General features: G+C 35.7%; 1 protein-coding gene across 1 annotated transcript in view; it reads right to left on the bottom strand.

Moving 5' to 3' along the window:
* Nucleotides 1–14816, bottom strand: part of LRRC63 (leucine rich repeat containing 63) — a 79187-nt gene that overhangs the window by 30563 nt on the left and 33808 nt on the right. Inside the window, exons 4-5 of the mRNA XM_006837688.1 lie at nucleotides 10242–10402; nucleotides 4873–4971 (exon numbers count right to left, since the gene is read on the bottom strand). Coding sequence (XP_006837751.1) covers nucleotides 4873–4971; nucleotides 10242–10402 — 260 coding nt within the window. The remainder of the gene's footprint in view (nucleotides 1–4872; nucleotides 4972–10241; nucleotides 10403–14816) is intronic.

Below are 14816 nucleotides of genomic sequence, written 5' to 3'. Positions count from 1 at the left end.
TCTTTATGTGTTCTGTTTCATTTTTGACAACTTCCAATTTTCTTAGATTCATACTTAGCACATGCCTTGTTCTGATTAGTACTGGATGTTTGCAGGTGTTTCTCCTCATTTTGAGTTCTCTCCCATCAGCAAATGAAGGTCATGAAAGCTTTACTCCATTCACTTCAATATGGTCAAATCTACTTTGCGGAGACAGCTTTTTCCCAGTTGTATTCTGAGTGCCTTCCAACCTGAAGGGCTCATCATCTGGCATGATATCTTGCAATGTTCTGCTGCTATTAATAGTGTTTTCATCTTCTGGTACAATACCTGCTGCAAGAATTGATGAAATGCCGATGGAAGTCGACAGGTCTACCTTCTGTGCAAGAATGCCTACTCCAAATCCTTGCAGAGGGAACTGGGCCAGCACTGTCGTGGAGACAGCCACCCTATCGTGATGATGATGACAGCCTCACACCATAGGATCACTACTGATTTTGCAGGAACTGCTTATTCATGCAGAATTATTGGCCTGGACTGCCTGGGTTACTCTTACTCACAATGGGAAAGTTAATTATTACCATCCTGGAAATACTGCCAAGATTCTGTCTTTTCCTTCCAGAGTTGTGTATATTAATAGTGCAAAAATAGAGTTGAGTGGCATTTCCCAGAACTTTAGGTCTTAAGCTGTTTGATTGGCCCTTGAGTATAGTATGTATTAAGGAGCTGTGGTAGCATAGTGGTTACAAATCGGGCTGCTAATCTCACGGTCAGCAGTTTGAAACTACCAGCTGTTCTGCGGGCGGGATGGTAAGGCTTTCTGCTCCCATAAAGATTTACAGCCTCAGAAACCCTGTAGACAGTCGCTATGAGTCGGAACTGACTCCACGACACATAACAACAACAACAACATAGTATGTATTGCAGTTATATACACACATGTTGTCACAGTATTTTTCATAGTCTATAAGATTTACTAATGTGGCCTTTAAAGGATAAGTAATTTAAGAAATGAATGGGGGCATATTTTTCTCTACTGGTCCAAATGTATTTTTTATCAGTAAATAAATTCTTAACCATCAATAAAGCATTGTGATGGATTTTTTTGGTATCTTGTTTTCTTTGCTTACATTGCTTCTATCCGAGAAGGCCATTTAGGCAGGTGTTATTAAAATTGAAGAAAAGTAACATTTTTTTTTTCAATTTTTCTTTCTTTTTTTGAAATTTATAACGGCTGATTGCATAAGTTAGATTTATTTGTTGAATAAACCTGGGGTCCAAGATGACACTTTTTAACTTGCTATGAACAGACACTGAATACATTAGATAAAATGGAAAGTTCTTTTCCACAGGATAGCTAAGTCAAGTCAGTCAAGTTGGCTGGCGATGTCTGTCCATTCATCATTTATGCATTATTAATAAGAATTACAAGAATAAAATTTAAAATGTCTTGATCAGCTAACTTGGAGGAAAAGAATTAAAGTGTTTTATATTATTTAACTATGCTTTATTACATTTATCATAGAATTGCAATATGAGTCTACAAGAGGATATGGGATGTAACAGTACCCAGTCTTTTTTTTTTTTTAACCAAAGAACTGTTTTTTTAAATTGCTAAAAAAATCATAGAAAACTTTATAAAACAAAAATCTCAAAAGATGAAACTACTCTTTCTCAATATAGTGTGATATATTTATGCATGTACATTTTGTCCTAATGTAAAGTACAATATGGGAATTTTTTAAAGACTTTTATTGTGAATTGAGTGATAGTTTACATGGGAGAACATCGGTTTTGCATTCAATCTATTATATTTTGTTTGTTTCATTGCAATGATTACAATCCCCTTGATGCATCATCAGTTAACAGTATTTGCTTTTATGCCCTCTGGTTTTTGTTGTTTTGATGTAACACAAAAACACACGGGAATATATATAATTATTTAAACAACCAAAGGGCACATTCTGAAAGTTGGTTTCCTGGATGCCAGCACACAGCCTTTCTCTTTCCATGAGTCTAGAATCCACGAGCTGAGGAATACCCAAGTCTCCCCAAATGTCAGACCAACCAGCCCTTCCTCTTCTCTCTTTCATCTCAAGGTTGACTGAAGTCTATGGAAAATGGTCAAACTCAGCCCTTATCTTCATTGCTGCCTTTCTCCCACTTCCACTCACATGTAGACCAACACGGTCACCAGCATGTTACATGCCTACTTGTGTGTTCCCTTTGAGTTTCAGTCTTAGAGTGGGGTTTGTCCTGCAGGGACTTAATTGATTGCCTTGATAGCTTCCAGGCAAAAAGCTTGCTTGTTCTTGTAATAGCCAAACAGACTACCATTTTTTTTTTCTTTTTTCCTGTTGGTCTTTCGTATATCATTAAATGACAAATCCAGAAATATCTTCTGTTCCTGCAGTTGCTCCAAGCTGGTCTGCATGTCCTTTCAAGTGGGAATGTCCTAACTCAGAAGGTTCTGGATGGGACTCAGGATTCCACCTTAAGGTTCTATACACTACAAAGGCTCTGCAAGAAGCCTATGTCACTGGGCAAGTTCTAGAATCCCTTTTAGGTATTCCAGTCGGTTATAGGCTGAAGATGGACTTACAAGTTTTCTATAATCATGTTTCCTGATATTCCTTTGTATTCCACTCAAGTGTCTACTTTACAATAGTAGGCAAGGGAAACCAATATTCATAAGACAGTCAGCATCTTAACATTATTTTCCCTCTTTGGCACATTCAGTCTATGCCTTGACTCCTGCATCTCAGAGTCCTGTTTTTTCAAGGTTGAGCATACATCACTATTTATCTCTGTCCCATTTAGCTCATACAAACCTACCTAAGTGTTCCCTTATCTACCTTGTTCTTTCATCCCCCTGTCCCTTCTTGTGTATTGCACTCCCCAACAACCAAATTGTGATGCAACTATCCCTAACCTGTGCTCTACTGTCCCCTCCCTTATACCCCAGGTAACCAACATTTTTTTTCTTTTAGTATGGGTATCTTTTCTTAAGCTTTTGCAATAATGGTCTTATGCAATATTTGTCCTTTTGTGACTAATTTCACTCAGCATAATGTCCTCAAGGGTCATCCATGTTATGTGGTATTTTGCAGTTTTATTGTTATTCTTCAAGGTAGTATAGTGTTCCATAGTGTTTATGCATCAAAGTTTGTTAATCCATTCTCCCACTAATGGGCACTTAGGCTGTCTCCATCTTTTTGCTATTGTGAATAGTGCTGTGATAGACACTGGTGTACATATATCTACTCATGTTCTGGCTTGTATTTCTTGTGGATATGTACCAAGTATAGGAATTGTTGGATCATAAGGTTTTTCTATTTCCAACTTTCTGAGGAAGTGTCATATCGTTTTCCAATGGTTGAACCATTTTACAATCCCACCAGCAAAGTAGGGGTCCCAGTCTCTACACATCTTTGCCAGCATTTATTATCCTCTGCTTTTTTGAACTTTGCTGTTATCGATGGTGCCAAAGAACTGTTTTTTAAAGAATATACTGAGTTTCAAAAAACAGCGACTTTCAGAAACATTACTTGGTTCTGAATCTCCATACATGTCACATTAAGAAACCTAATTCATTCTGCTCTGCTTCTACCTAGTCATAGCCTGGAGTATTTTATCAGGCTGTGTCCCCTACCTGTGTCACCATCTTGAGTTTTCCATAAAACTTGTAATAATTCTAATAATCCCATTAATCCTAGCCCCTGATCTTCTATTCATTGGTTTTGCAACATGCTAACAACTGGATAGTCTACCTCCAGTCTAACCCATCCAATCCACAACCAAAGCCCCCATCATCCAGTCATCTCTCCTGAAGAATCATTGGTAGGTTTGAACTGGCAATCCGTGGTTAGTAGTACAATATATATTTATACTTTATTTTCTTAACAAAAGAAGTGTTGTTTGACATACACACAAGCTTTCACACTCTCTATTTAAAATAAAGATGAAAATTAATGTGAAGAACTACGATCCTTATAGGTACATTTTTCAATTTGCCTTAATCAAATTAATAAAACTAACATTATGTATTGATGTTGTTTTTCTTAAGTGTTGTGGAGTTGGTTCTGACTCATAACGACCCTTTTTAGGGATTCTGAGGCTTTAAATCTTAGTGTGAGCAGAAAACCTTATCTTGATCCAAAACCTTGTGGTTTGCAGTCCAGTGCTTATGTATTAGAAAATGAAAATTATGTATTGTAAAAATAAAAACTATATTGTAGAGAAAGTACGGAAATTACATATTTTCAATACAATACATTTAAATTGGGAAGCAGCCTAATTTTCTAATGGTCAATTCATCAATGTCAATATTCCAATGTTGGTTCACAAGACAACCAGTCATCCAGTGCACACTACTAACACAATGACTAAAGACATTGAAAACAATATACCATCATTACTTAGAGTGGCTCATTTATCTAAATGATACTGAATTAAAATGACAGCCATATCTGATTAACCTTGCTATGCTTTAGTAAGCAGTATATCCATTTCCAGTCTATGGTAGTTAAACTGGTTATAACATCATATTGCTGTTGTGTTGTGAAGCGCCATCAAGTCAGTTCTGCCCCATAGCAACCCTGTATAGCATGCCCCTAATTTTGTTTTGAATCATCAAATTCACACATGGAAGAAGTTTATTTTCATGTTATTCTCACTGCTTGAGAGCTAATGAGAACATATTTGATAGCTTGACTATAATAGTCTTTGAGGATTAGGTCATGGGATTTCCTAAGAAAGATGTTCTGTACTTTTGGCACCTCTGAAGGCAATCCAAAGCATATTTATTTTATATTAACTCTAAATCTTTGTTATAATTACTACTCATAATAAGACATTTTATAATGATATATTCAACAATAAAAATGAACTCACTTGTGAGGGAAAAGTTCGTATATCATTAAATGACAAATTAAGATAAATCAATTGGAAAGCCAAAGGTGTTAAGTCAGGACAATCGAGGATAAAAAAACCCTAAAAGAAATTGACAAGAAATAAGATGTTAATTTTAATGTGCAAAGTATTTGTACAAGAATAAAGAAGTAAACACATAACTTGAATGACAACCCTTGACATAACACACAAGCAGTCTGTCTTCTACTCAATTCTCATAGTCTATCTTGATGATATGCTCTTAAATATGTCAAGGATGGAAACAAACAGAAGTTGCTAAGTACTGATGTGATAAGTTTTGTTAAATATGGGACAGATGTTATTTCAATTAATAACAAGCAAATATTTACTGAACACCCACTACATGCTGGAATATCAATAAATAAATGTATTCAACTCTTTTACTCCCTGTTTTTTCATGTCTCTACCTCTATTTCTCTGCCACGCATATGTTAATCTAACAGATATCTGAAACTTCACACTCAAATATGCCAATTCCATATTGAATAGAAATTATACTTGATGCTCCCAGAGAAGTGGGATCCTTTATTTCTTAAGAATTACAGAATCAATTGTAATCAATTGAGTTAACAGGACTCTTCTACTTGAGGCTCCATCTTCAGTGTGTGATGAAGAAAGGTGCTGCTGACAATACATAATGCTGTGGCATGTACCATCTAGAAATAACAAACGTTTGGTGGCTAAAAACCTCAGAATTTGCAGTACTGGGTTAAAGACTGACCTATTGCTAAAACATTAATGTTCTGATGTGACCCTTCAGGTGAATGCACCGGATCGCAAGGTCAGTTTGAACCACAAGGTCAGCAGTTCAAACCCACCAACCTCTCCTCTGAAACCCTTGACGGGGTTGCTATGAGTCAGAACTGACTGGAAGGCACTTAACAACAACATTTGCACAAGTTTGTATGCCTGCAGTAGACAAAAAAAGGTGTTCTTTCCTCTTGTCATTAAACATTTTTTTCCTTCTATACAGAACGAGGGCACACTAAATTACATAGATGTTCTATGATATAGACATTTTTGTCTGCTTTTCTCATGGACATATTGTGAGATATATAGTTTGTTCACTGCTATACAGTTCTTGATCAATATTGGCTGAATGAGTGAATATCTGGGCCCTTCATATTAACTAAGTTAACATGGAGAAAATCAATAAAGGAGCAATATCAGTGTGCAAAGACATAAGGTCCACTTGATTTCTTGATTGCCTTTTTTTGGGCAATTGATGGTTTATTCAGGAAAAATGAAATCCTTTATAACTTCAATTTCTTTAGTCCACTGTGATTCTGTTCGTTGGTCCAGTTGTAAAGGTTTCCATTTTCTCTATGTTCAGATGTAATCTATACTGAAGGCTATAGTCTCTGACTTTCTTTAATGCTTCAAGTTGTCTTTTCCTTCAGTAAGCAAGGTTGTGGTGTCTGCGTATATCAAGTTGTTAATGAATCTTTCTCCAGTCTTGATACAGCATTTTTTTTTTTCAGATAGTGCAGCTTCTCAGATTATTCATAATACAGACTGAATAAGTAAGATGAAAGAATGCAACCTTGTCACACACTTTTTCCAGTTTAAACCACAAATATCCTTCTGTTTGAACAGTTGCCTCGACATGCATTTACTGGTCCCATATGAGCATAATTAGGTGCATTTCCCCCCCTATTTTGCCTTAATATTACACTTTACATTAATGGAATTCTTAAATTGAACCATCCCTGCATTATTTTTAATGAGCTAATGGGGAGGATGAATTTCTTATGATTATTTAATTCCTGCTGTTATCTGTTATTTGAATCTGTTCATTGATGTTTAAGATCTAAAACTTATTATTATTAATGAGAGTAGGTATAAGTGTTATGTGACCTTTCTTAGTGTTTTTTAATCAATATCAATACATCATTAAAATTTTCAGAAATCTTCTTTCTAGAACAATCTAGGAGACATTATAATGAATAAATCTTTAATGATATGCAGAATTGCATTTAAAAACCATGTAGTATTTTATGGTGATTTGTTTTATAAATGTACTTCTGTTTGGAAATTCACTATAGGAACCAATTTTATAAAGTGTATTTTCTAGAAATTCATTCATTTCTCTTAGGTTTTTATTTGCAGAGTTGTACAAATGGTCCCTTATGCATTTAAAAATTTGTTTTCTGTCTGTATAATTATTTTTCTTTTATCATTATTTTGGGTGTTTGTAAATTTATTTAGCTAGTGGTTTCTGTATCTTGTTACTTTTTTAATAAAAAAGATTATTTATGTATTATACTGTTTTCCTATTTTTAATATTAATTTAGGCTTTATCACTGTGAATTGCGTCTTTATGTTTTCTTTTTGTGTGTTGCTGTTGTTGTTAAGTGCCATTGAGCTGGTTATGACTCACAGTGATTCTGCACAGGGTTTACAAGAAGCAGCTGGTGGGTTCGAACTGCCAACCTATTGACTAGCAGTCCGATGGCTATCCTACAGTACCATACCAGGACTCCTTTCTTTGGGTTTGTTTTGCTATTTTTATTTTAGCTTTTTGAGCTGAGTATTTAATACGCCTGGTATGGCACTGTAGGATAAGCACTCGACTGCATGGTCATTTTGAACTGCAAGTCAATGGTTCAAACTCACCAGCCGTTCCTCAGAAACCCTGTACAAGCTCACTATGGGTCGGAACCGACTTGACGACATTTAACAAGAACAATTTAATACATTTGAGATTTTTATTTCTGTAAGTATTTAATGCTTTGATATTTTCCAAATAATCTTTACTTTAGCTGTATCCAATAGACTGAAGGGCTGTTTTGTCATATCATTATTTTTAGTAGATGCTCTAATTTTAGCTTGTTTTGGCATATTTACCCCTTTTGTCTTAGAATACGCCAATAAAAAATCTGAATCTATTACTCACTTCTTTAAAAGCTTGAAACTGATTACAAAAAAATTGCTATTGAAATATATTTATAAAAATCATAAGTGTAAAGTTTGATGATTCTCACTAAGCACACTTGTGTAACCATACTAAATTTCAAGGAACAAACATTACTATCATCTTAAAAGCCCTACCCCTCTTATTTTTTAGGTTGGATTATGTTCAAAGTCAGTTGGAAATATGTAGCTGAATATTCAAAGAATGAAGAGACAAAAGTGTCATCTTTTGCTTGTTTTAAGTAAATAAACTAGTGATAACAAAATGTGCAAACAAGTAGATAGGGTAGAAAATGAACAAATTAGAGTACAGATGTTATGTCAGATTTAATTTTTAAATTTCATAATTGAGCTTTGGAATATATTGATATATGAGAATAATTTAAATTTAAAATATATTCCATTTAGTAAAATTTGATCTATATCTTACCAGGTAGGTGAAGACCAAAGGTAATTTTGATCACTAAGAAATATGTCCTAAAAAGCTGAGTCACTCAGAAACATCAATGAGTTCATATTTATCAATCATGCAAGGCAAATATGAAGAAAATGTCATGTAAGCTTACAACATTTTAAAATTTCACCAAAAATAAAATGTCAATGACATAGTTTTGGAGAAATAACTGAATGGTTGTTGTTGTTATTGTCAAGTGTCATTGAGTCAGTTCCGACTCATAGCAACCCTACAAGAGTTTCCAAGGAGCGACTGGTGAGTTTGAACCACTAACCTTGTGCTTCAAACTGACCTTGTGGTCCAGTGCATTATCCTACAGTGCCACATCAGGATTCCAAGCCCCCCCCCCACCAAAAAAAATGGAATATATATCAATGATTATGTTTTCTATGTAAGATTCATAATTATACAACAAAGTAATTTTTAAATTGTTTTGCTTAAATACACATAGATAATATTTTAATTTTAGCAAAAGTTTTATTTTTTAAAAGCATTTTAATAGAATTTTTTAATGACTTCACCAATGAAATAAAACTAGCTTATTGTTCAATAATATCTCAAAAATATATTTTTAAATATTTCACTTAAGTTTAACATTTACATTATTTTAGTGCTCCCTTGAATTCTCAAAGTTTCCTGATTTGCACAACAAATTATGTCAATATCCTACTTTAAAATAACATAGTAGTTCTGCCCTGAAATACTTTTGAAAATAGTACAAAGAACTTCCATATACTCTTCACACCTTTCCTGATTTTAAACCAGTCAGTATCCCCTTGTACTCTTCCAACAATTGCCTCTTGACCTATGTACAGATTCCTCATGACAAAATTAAGTGTTCTAGAATTCCTGAATATGAGGATAGATTGTATATTTACATATGTTTGTTAAAATATATATATATTTGTTTGTTGTTAAGTGCCATCAAGTAGGTTCTAACTCATAATGACCTGGTATAGAGATTTCTGAGGCTGTGTACCTTTGTGATAGCAGAAAAGCCTCATCTTTCTTCTGCGGAACGGCTGGTAGTTTTGAACTGCTCACCTTGAGGTTAGCAGCCTGACTTGTTGTAACCACTGTACCAGAGCTACAGCTATATGGAGTCCTAGTGTGGTGCTGTGGGTTAATGCGTTGAACAGTAAAGCCAGTTTGAATCGCAAGGTTGGCAATTCAAGATCACCAGCTGTTCCTCAGAAACCCTATACAGGGTCACTGTGGGTCAGAACTGACTCAACAGCACTTCACAACAAGTCCTGTGCTTAATCAATAGGGCCACACTAGGATATATATATATTTGAAAATGTCACAAATATTAAAAATGAGAGAATAAAAAGTATATGAAAGTTCTTTGTAATACTTTTGTGAGTTTGGAATTATTTTAAAACAAAATTAAAAGCTGGGGATTTTTCTTTTTTTTTACAAAAGAGCATAGATTTTAAGGCCAGTTTCTTGGCTGTGTGATCTTGTATAAATTACTTTCATTGAGCCTTCGTGTCCACACCTGCAAACTGAAGACTATAATATCTCCTTTGCAGAACTGTAAATTTTTGGAGTAATATGTGCTTGACACATTGTAGATGTTTAATGGATGTTAACTATTATTGCTATTCATAACAATGGGTGCTTTTGTTCAGTGAGACAACAGCCTCATGCTAGATTTAGAACCAAGATTTCTGGTAGCTAAACAATACGATATTCTGATTCTCATGTGTGTTATTGTGCTATGTAATAAAAAATGCACTGTAATTGCTTTAAGATCCTAGCATCATTAAAGTAAGTTAATGATCTGAAGGCAAACTTAGGCAAATAGCTTTAGAGATGTAATTTGAATATATTCTTGAGAAATCTCAGTTGCACCAGAAAAGACGTCTTCAATAACTTGGAAATGGACCTAAACTGGGAAAATGAAGCAAACGTAATTGATAATACAGCAGGGCATTTAATTTAAAGGGATCTAGCATACCTTAAAATTCAGTGCATTTCTTCCATAGATTTGGCAGTTTAGTATGGCCAAATTGGTCAAAGCCACTATTGTTTCATATTGCGTTGTCGAGAAAATCTTAAAACCTTCACCAAGTACAACATTTGCATCCGCTTCCTCTCTTTTTTTAGTCTTAGTGGGAGCTTAATAAAACAAAACAGGAGAGTTATCTGTGATGTCTGTCACTTAGACTGCTAACATAAATCAGTCACCATAAACAGAATAGCTGGATATGTTCACTGGAAAGGATTCGCTGTAACCTGCACCCCCCCAACCTGAGCTAGTTACTTTTGTTAATCTGAGTTTCTTATAGTCTCATTTTAATTTTTTAAAAGTAGGCATGTTCATTTATTTCTATGTGGATAGAGAGTCCATCAATTTCAGTCTGGTTGGAATACATGTAAAAACATTAAAAAAGACACTCATATTACTATGAATTACAAAACTAACATCATGGCTCACAAAACTCATAAATGGCATCATATGGACATAACTCAGATCACTTCCAAAAGGGCAGCTTCATTTTTCCTAATAATGCATTGATAAGATACAAATGTTTCCTATATGCAATTCAGCTTTTCCCTCTGTAGACCCCACATAGGAAAAGGAAAGAAAAAAAGAAAAGAAAAGCTCAAGAGTTAGCCAAGGAGAGACCATCTGAAGTGAATTTACCCTTGTAGGTTTCATCTTCAATCAAAAATGATCTAGTTAAGTTTTATACCCCTAACTGTGGCAGGATGACATTCTTGCTGCATTGCTAGCAGTGCCGTATTTTGCATCTTTAATAATCTAATGCTATTGTTTTAGTGAGAGGAAATAATGCAGCCTAGAACAAAGAAGATAATGATCAGTTTTATAATTTCTAATATAGGCTCTCCATACCCATTTCAGATAAATATATGTGAAAATTAACTATAAGAGAAAGACATATGACATGATATTGTAGTTCCTTATTTTAGGAGTAGGAATGGAGCAAGAAGGTGAGAGTGAATTCAATCATAGTTGATGGTTTGCGCTCTGCTCACCCACCGTGGCATCTCAACTCAAACAGCTGGTTTGAGGCTCAGAAGGAAACAGACAGAAGTGGAGGTGGTAAAAATTCCCTCTGGAGAGGTGGTGGCTAGAAATTACCCTCAGACTTAAGAATCTAAGGACCCTTAAACTCAGGGGCACAGTTCAAAGAAGGATCCACCAGAGTGATCTAAACTCACAGCATGAATTTTTGAGGCTCACGACTTAAAAGGAGACCCAGAAGTTAATTCATGCCACTGAGAAGGATACAAAAATACTGGGAGGAATAGAAAGTTCTATAGCTGGAGTGTTCAGCTGTGCGCAATCTTTTATTAATCCCATCTACTGAATTATGCTATGTTGTTTTTGAGTTCTAGAATTTAATTTTAATTTTGTTTTTATAAACATAGATTCAAGGTCTCTGATAAACTTCTCCAACTATTTCTTTTATTTCCTTAAACAGAGTCAATAATTGTTGTTAGGGGCCCTTGTGTTGGATCCAACTCATAATAACCTTATATGTAACCGAATGAAACACTGCCTAGTCTTGCTCCATCTTACCATCACTGTGTCAGGCCATCTCAGTGAGGCCTGGCTTCAAAGGAACATTCTGGCTGTACTTCTTCTAACACAGATTTGTTCTGTCTCCTGGAAGTCCATGGTATATTTCATGTTCTTCAGCAATACCATCATCAGCTTTTGCATGCAGATGAGGCGATGGAAAATACTATTGCTGGATCAGTCATGCTTTCATCCTCAAAGTTACATCTTTGCTTTTTAACACTGTCAAGGCGTCTTTTTTGCAGCCGATTTGTCCAATGCGGTATATTGTTGCTTGCTTTCTTGACTACTGCTTCTGTGAGTATGCTATTGTTGTTAAATACCGCCGAGTCGATTCCTACCCATGGCGACTCTGTATTGGGGTTTCTGAGGTGCACTGGTGAGCTTGAACTACTGACCTTGCAGTACAAACCATCTCTGCAGTCCAGTGCAATAACCCACAGTGCCACACCAGGACTCCTCTATGAGTATGTTATTGTTGTTACGTGCAGTAGAGTTCGTTCCAACACATAGCGACCCTGTATAGGGTTTCTGAGGAGTGCTTGGTGAGTTTGAATTGCTGACCTTTCGGTTCACACCAACTTTGCAGTCCAGCGCATTAACCCACAGCGCCACACATAGATTACAGTAAATTGAAATCTTTGATTTCTTCCTTATATTCTCTGTTAATCATGATGTTTTTTATTGGTCTAGTTGTGAGGGGTTTTGTTTTGTTTATACTGAGGTGTAATCCATACTGAAAGCTGTATATGGTCTTTGATCTTCATCAGTGATTTAAGTCCTCTTTGTTTTTAGTAAGCAAAGTTGTGCTATCTGCATATAATGGATTGTTAATGAATCTTCCTTTAATCCCAATGCTGTGCTTTTCTTCATATATAGTCCAGCTACTAAGATCATTTGTTCATCATATAGATTGCATAAATATGGTGAATGTAGACAACCCTGATAAACACCTTTTCTGGTAGTAAAGCATATCCTATCATAATTCAAAAGCATCAATTCTTCTTTGGTATTCCTCATTTATTTCCCAGTATTTGACTTATAGCAAATACATAGGACAGAGTAGAACAACTCTATAGGATTCTGAGACTAAATCTTTACAGAAGCTGACTACCTAATCTTTCTCCAGAGTGGACATGGGTTCTAGCCACAGACCTTTTGCCTAGCAGTCCAATGCTTAACCCACTAAACTATCAGGGCTCCTTGATAGTAATATCATAGCTATTTTTAAATTCCTGTCTGAAAACACCAATATCTGAATCACCCATGGGACTGTTTTGATAGTCTGTGCTTTTTCTAGTCTTCAAACAATTTTATCCTTTTTCTAGGATGCCTTGTGGTTTCTTATTTGATACTAGATATTGCCGATGGAGCTCTGGTAGCATAGTGGTTATGAATCGGGCTGCAAACTACAAGGTCACCAGTTCGAAACTACCAGCTATTCCGCGGGAGAAAGATGAGGCAGTCTGCTCCCGTAAAGATTTACAGCCTCGGAAACCCTGTGCAGGGTCGCTATGAGTCGGAACCGACTCCACGGCACATAACAACAACAACAATTGCAGATGGAAACATTTAAAGGGTCTAGAAAATACTCTAACAGGGCTGTTGCTGTTAGTTGATGCCAAGTTGACTCTGACCCATAGCAACCAATGCGGAGTAGAACTGTGTTCCATAAGGTTTCCCAGGTTTGTGCAACTGTTAAAATATATACTCAATTCATTAGCTTCCCAGCTGCTGTTTTTTAGAGTCTTGCCCTACACAGGCACAGCTTAGAAAACAGCCAACAACCTGAAGAGAGTTTGTATGTAGATCTTAGAATTCACTTACTTAATTCCTTCTTCTCTCAGATGTTGTCCACTGGGTCCCAACTACATCGGTAGCACTAAGACTCATACCTCCTCAATTCAGTAAAACCATCCTCACTTGTACTGTGTTCTCCCACACCACAGACTTTCTCTCTTTTCCGTCCTGCTCTATTCCTTCTTCAAGAAAAAGAATTTCTATATAACACATCATATACCTTTCTATATTCTACAGCTCAATTTTACATCTATAGATCTGAAATGAGCACTGCTGTGTGCTGTTTTAGAAATTTAAACCCACAAATTTCCTAAGGGAAAAACCTTGAAAACTTCCTTTCTTTCAAGGATAGTAGCCACTTAAGTTATGCCATCATTGATTACTGTCCAATGCCTTTAAAAAGATTTTATATATTTTGGGAGACTTTAATAGTTGATTTTACTGGGATGGGAAAGTTCAATGCAAGCCACTCAATCATGAGCAAAACAGAATGCACCCATAGTGATTTAAATGTCTGTATCTGGTAATTCTAATATTGGGAATGCCTGTGGATATGTTTTTATTGTTTGCTGTTTCTGCCAGTTTTCCTTCATTTTGTTCTTCTGTTTGTATGCCTGGTAATTGTGAATTGTTTCCAACACATTGTACTTATGAAATTGTTTCTAGAATGAAAGTGAGGTAGAGGATGACAAGGATAATAGAATTTTCATTTAGAGATTGTTTTGATTTGAGTTTCTCAGAAAATTTCAGGTCACATTCAGTGACCTTACTTCAATTTTAGGTGGGAAAAATCACCTACAATAGTAGGGAACATAGTAGAGAAAAGAAAAGAAAGCTAGAACAGAATTTTAAAGAATGACAGCCTTTGAAAAAGCCACACAGCTGCCATAGGAGTTTTTTTGTTTTTTTTTAAAGATCAGTAGTGTGCTGACGTGGAAGCCAAAGAGAAGCACATTTCAAGAATGATGACATTTAAAAATATTCAATGTAATGAAATTTCTCTTCTAATTCAATAGGAGCTCTGGTAGCGTAGTGGTTACGAATCGGGCTGCGAACCTTAAGGTCAGTGGTTCGAAACTACCAGTCGCTCCGCGGGAGAAAGATGAGGCTTTCTACTCCCGTAAAGATTTACAACACCCTCGGAAACCCTGTACAGGGTCGCTATGGGTCGGACCCGACTCGATG

Source organism: Chrysochloris asiatica, unplaced genomic scaffold (genome assembly GCF_000296735.1).
Source record: "Chrysochloris asiatica unplaced genomic scaffold, ChrAsi1.0 scaffold00022, whole genome shotgun sequence".
Taxonomy (NCBI): Eukaryota; Metazoa; Chordata; class Mammalia; order Afrosoricida; family Chrysochloridae; genus Chrysochloris; species Chrysochloris asiatica.
This window is presented reverse-complemented; position numbering and strand designations above follow the sequence as displayed.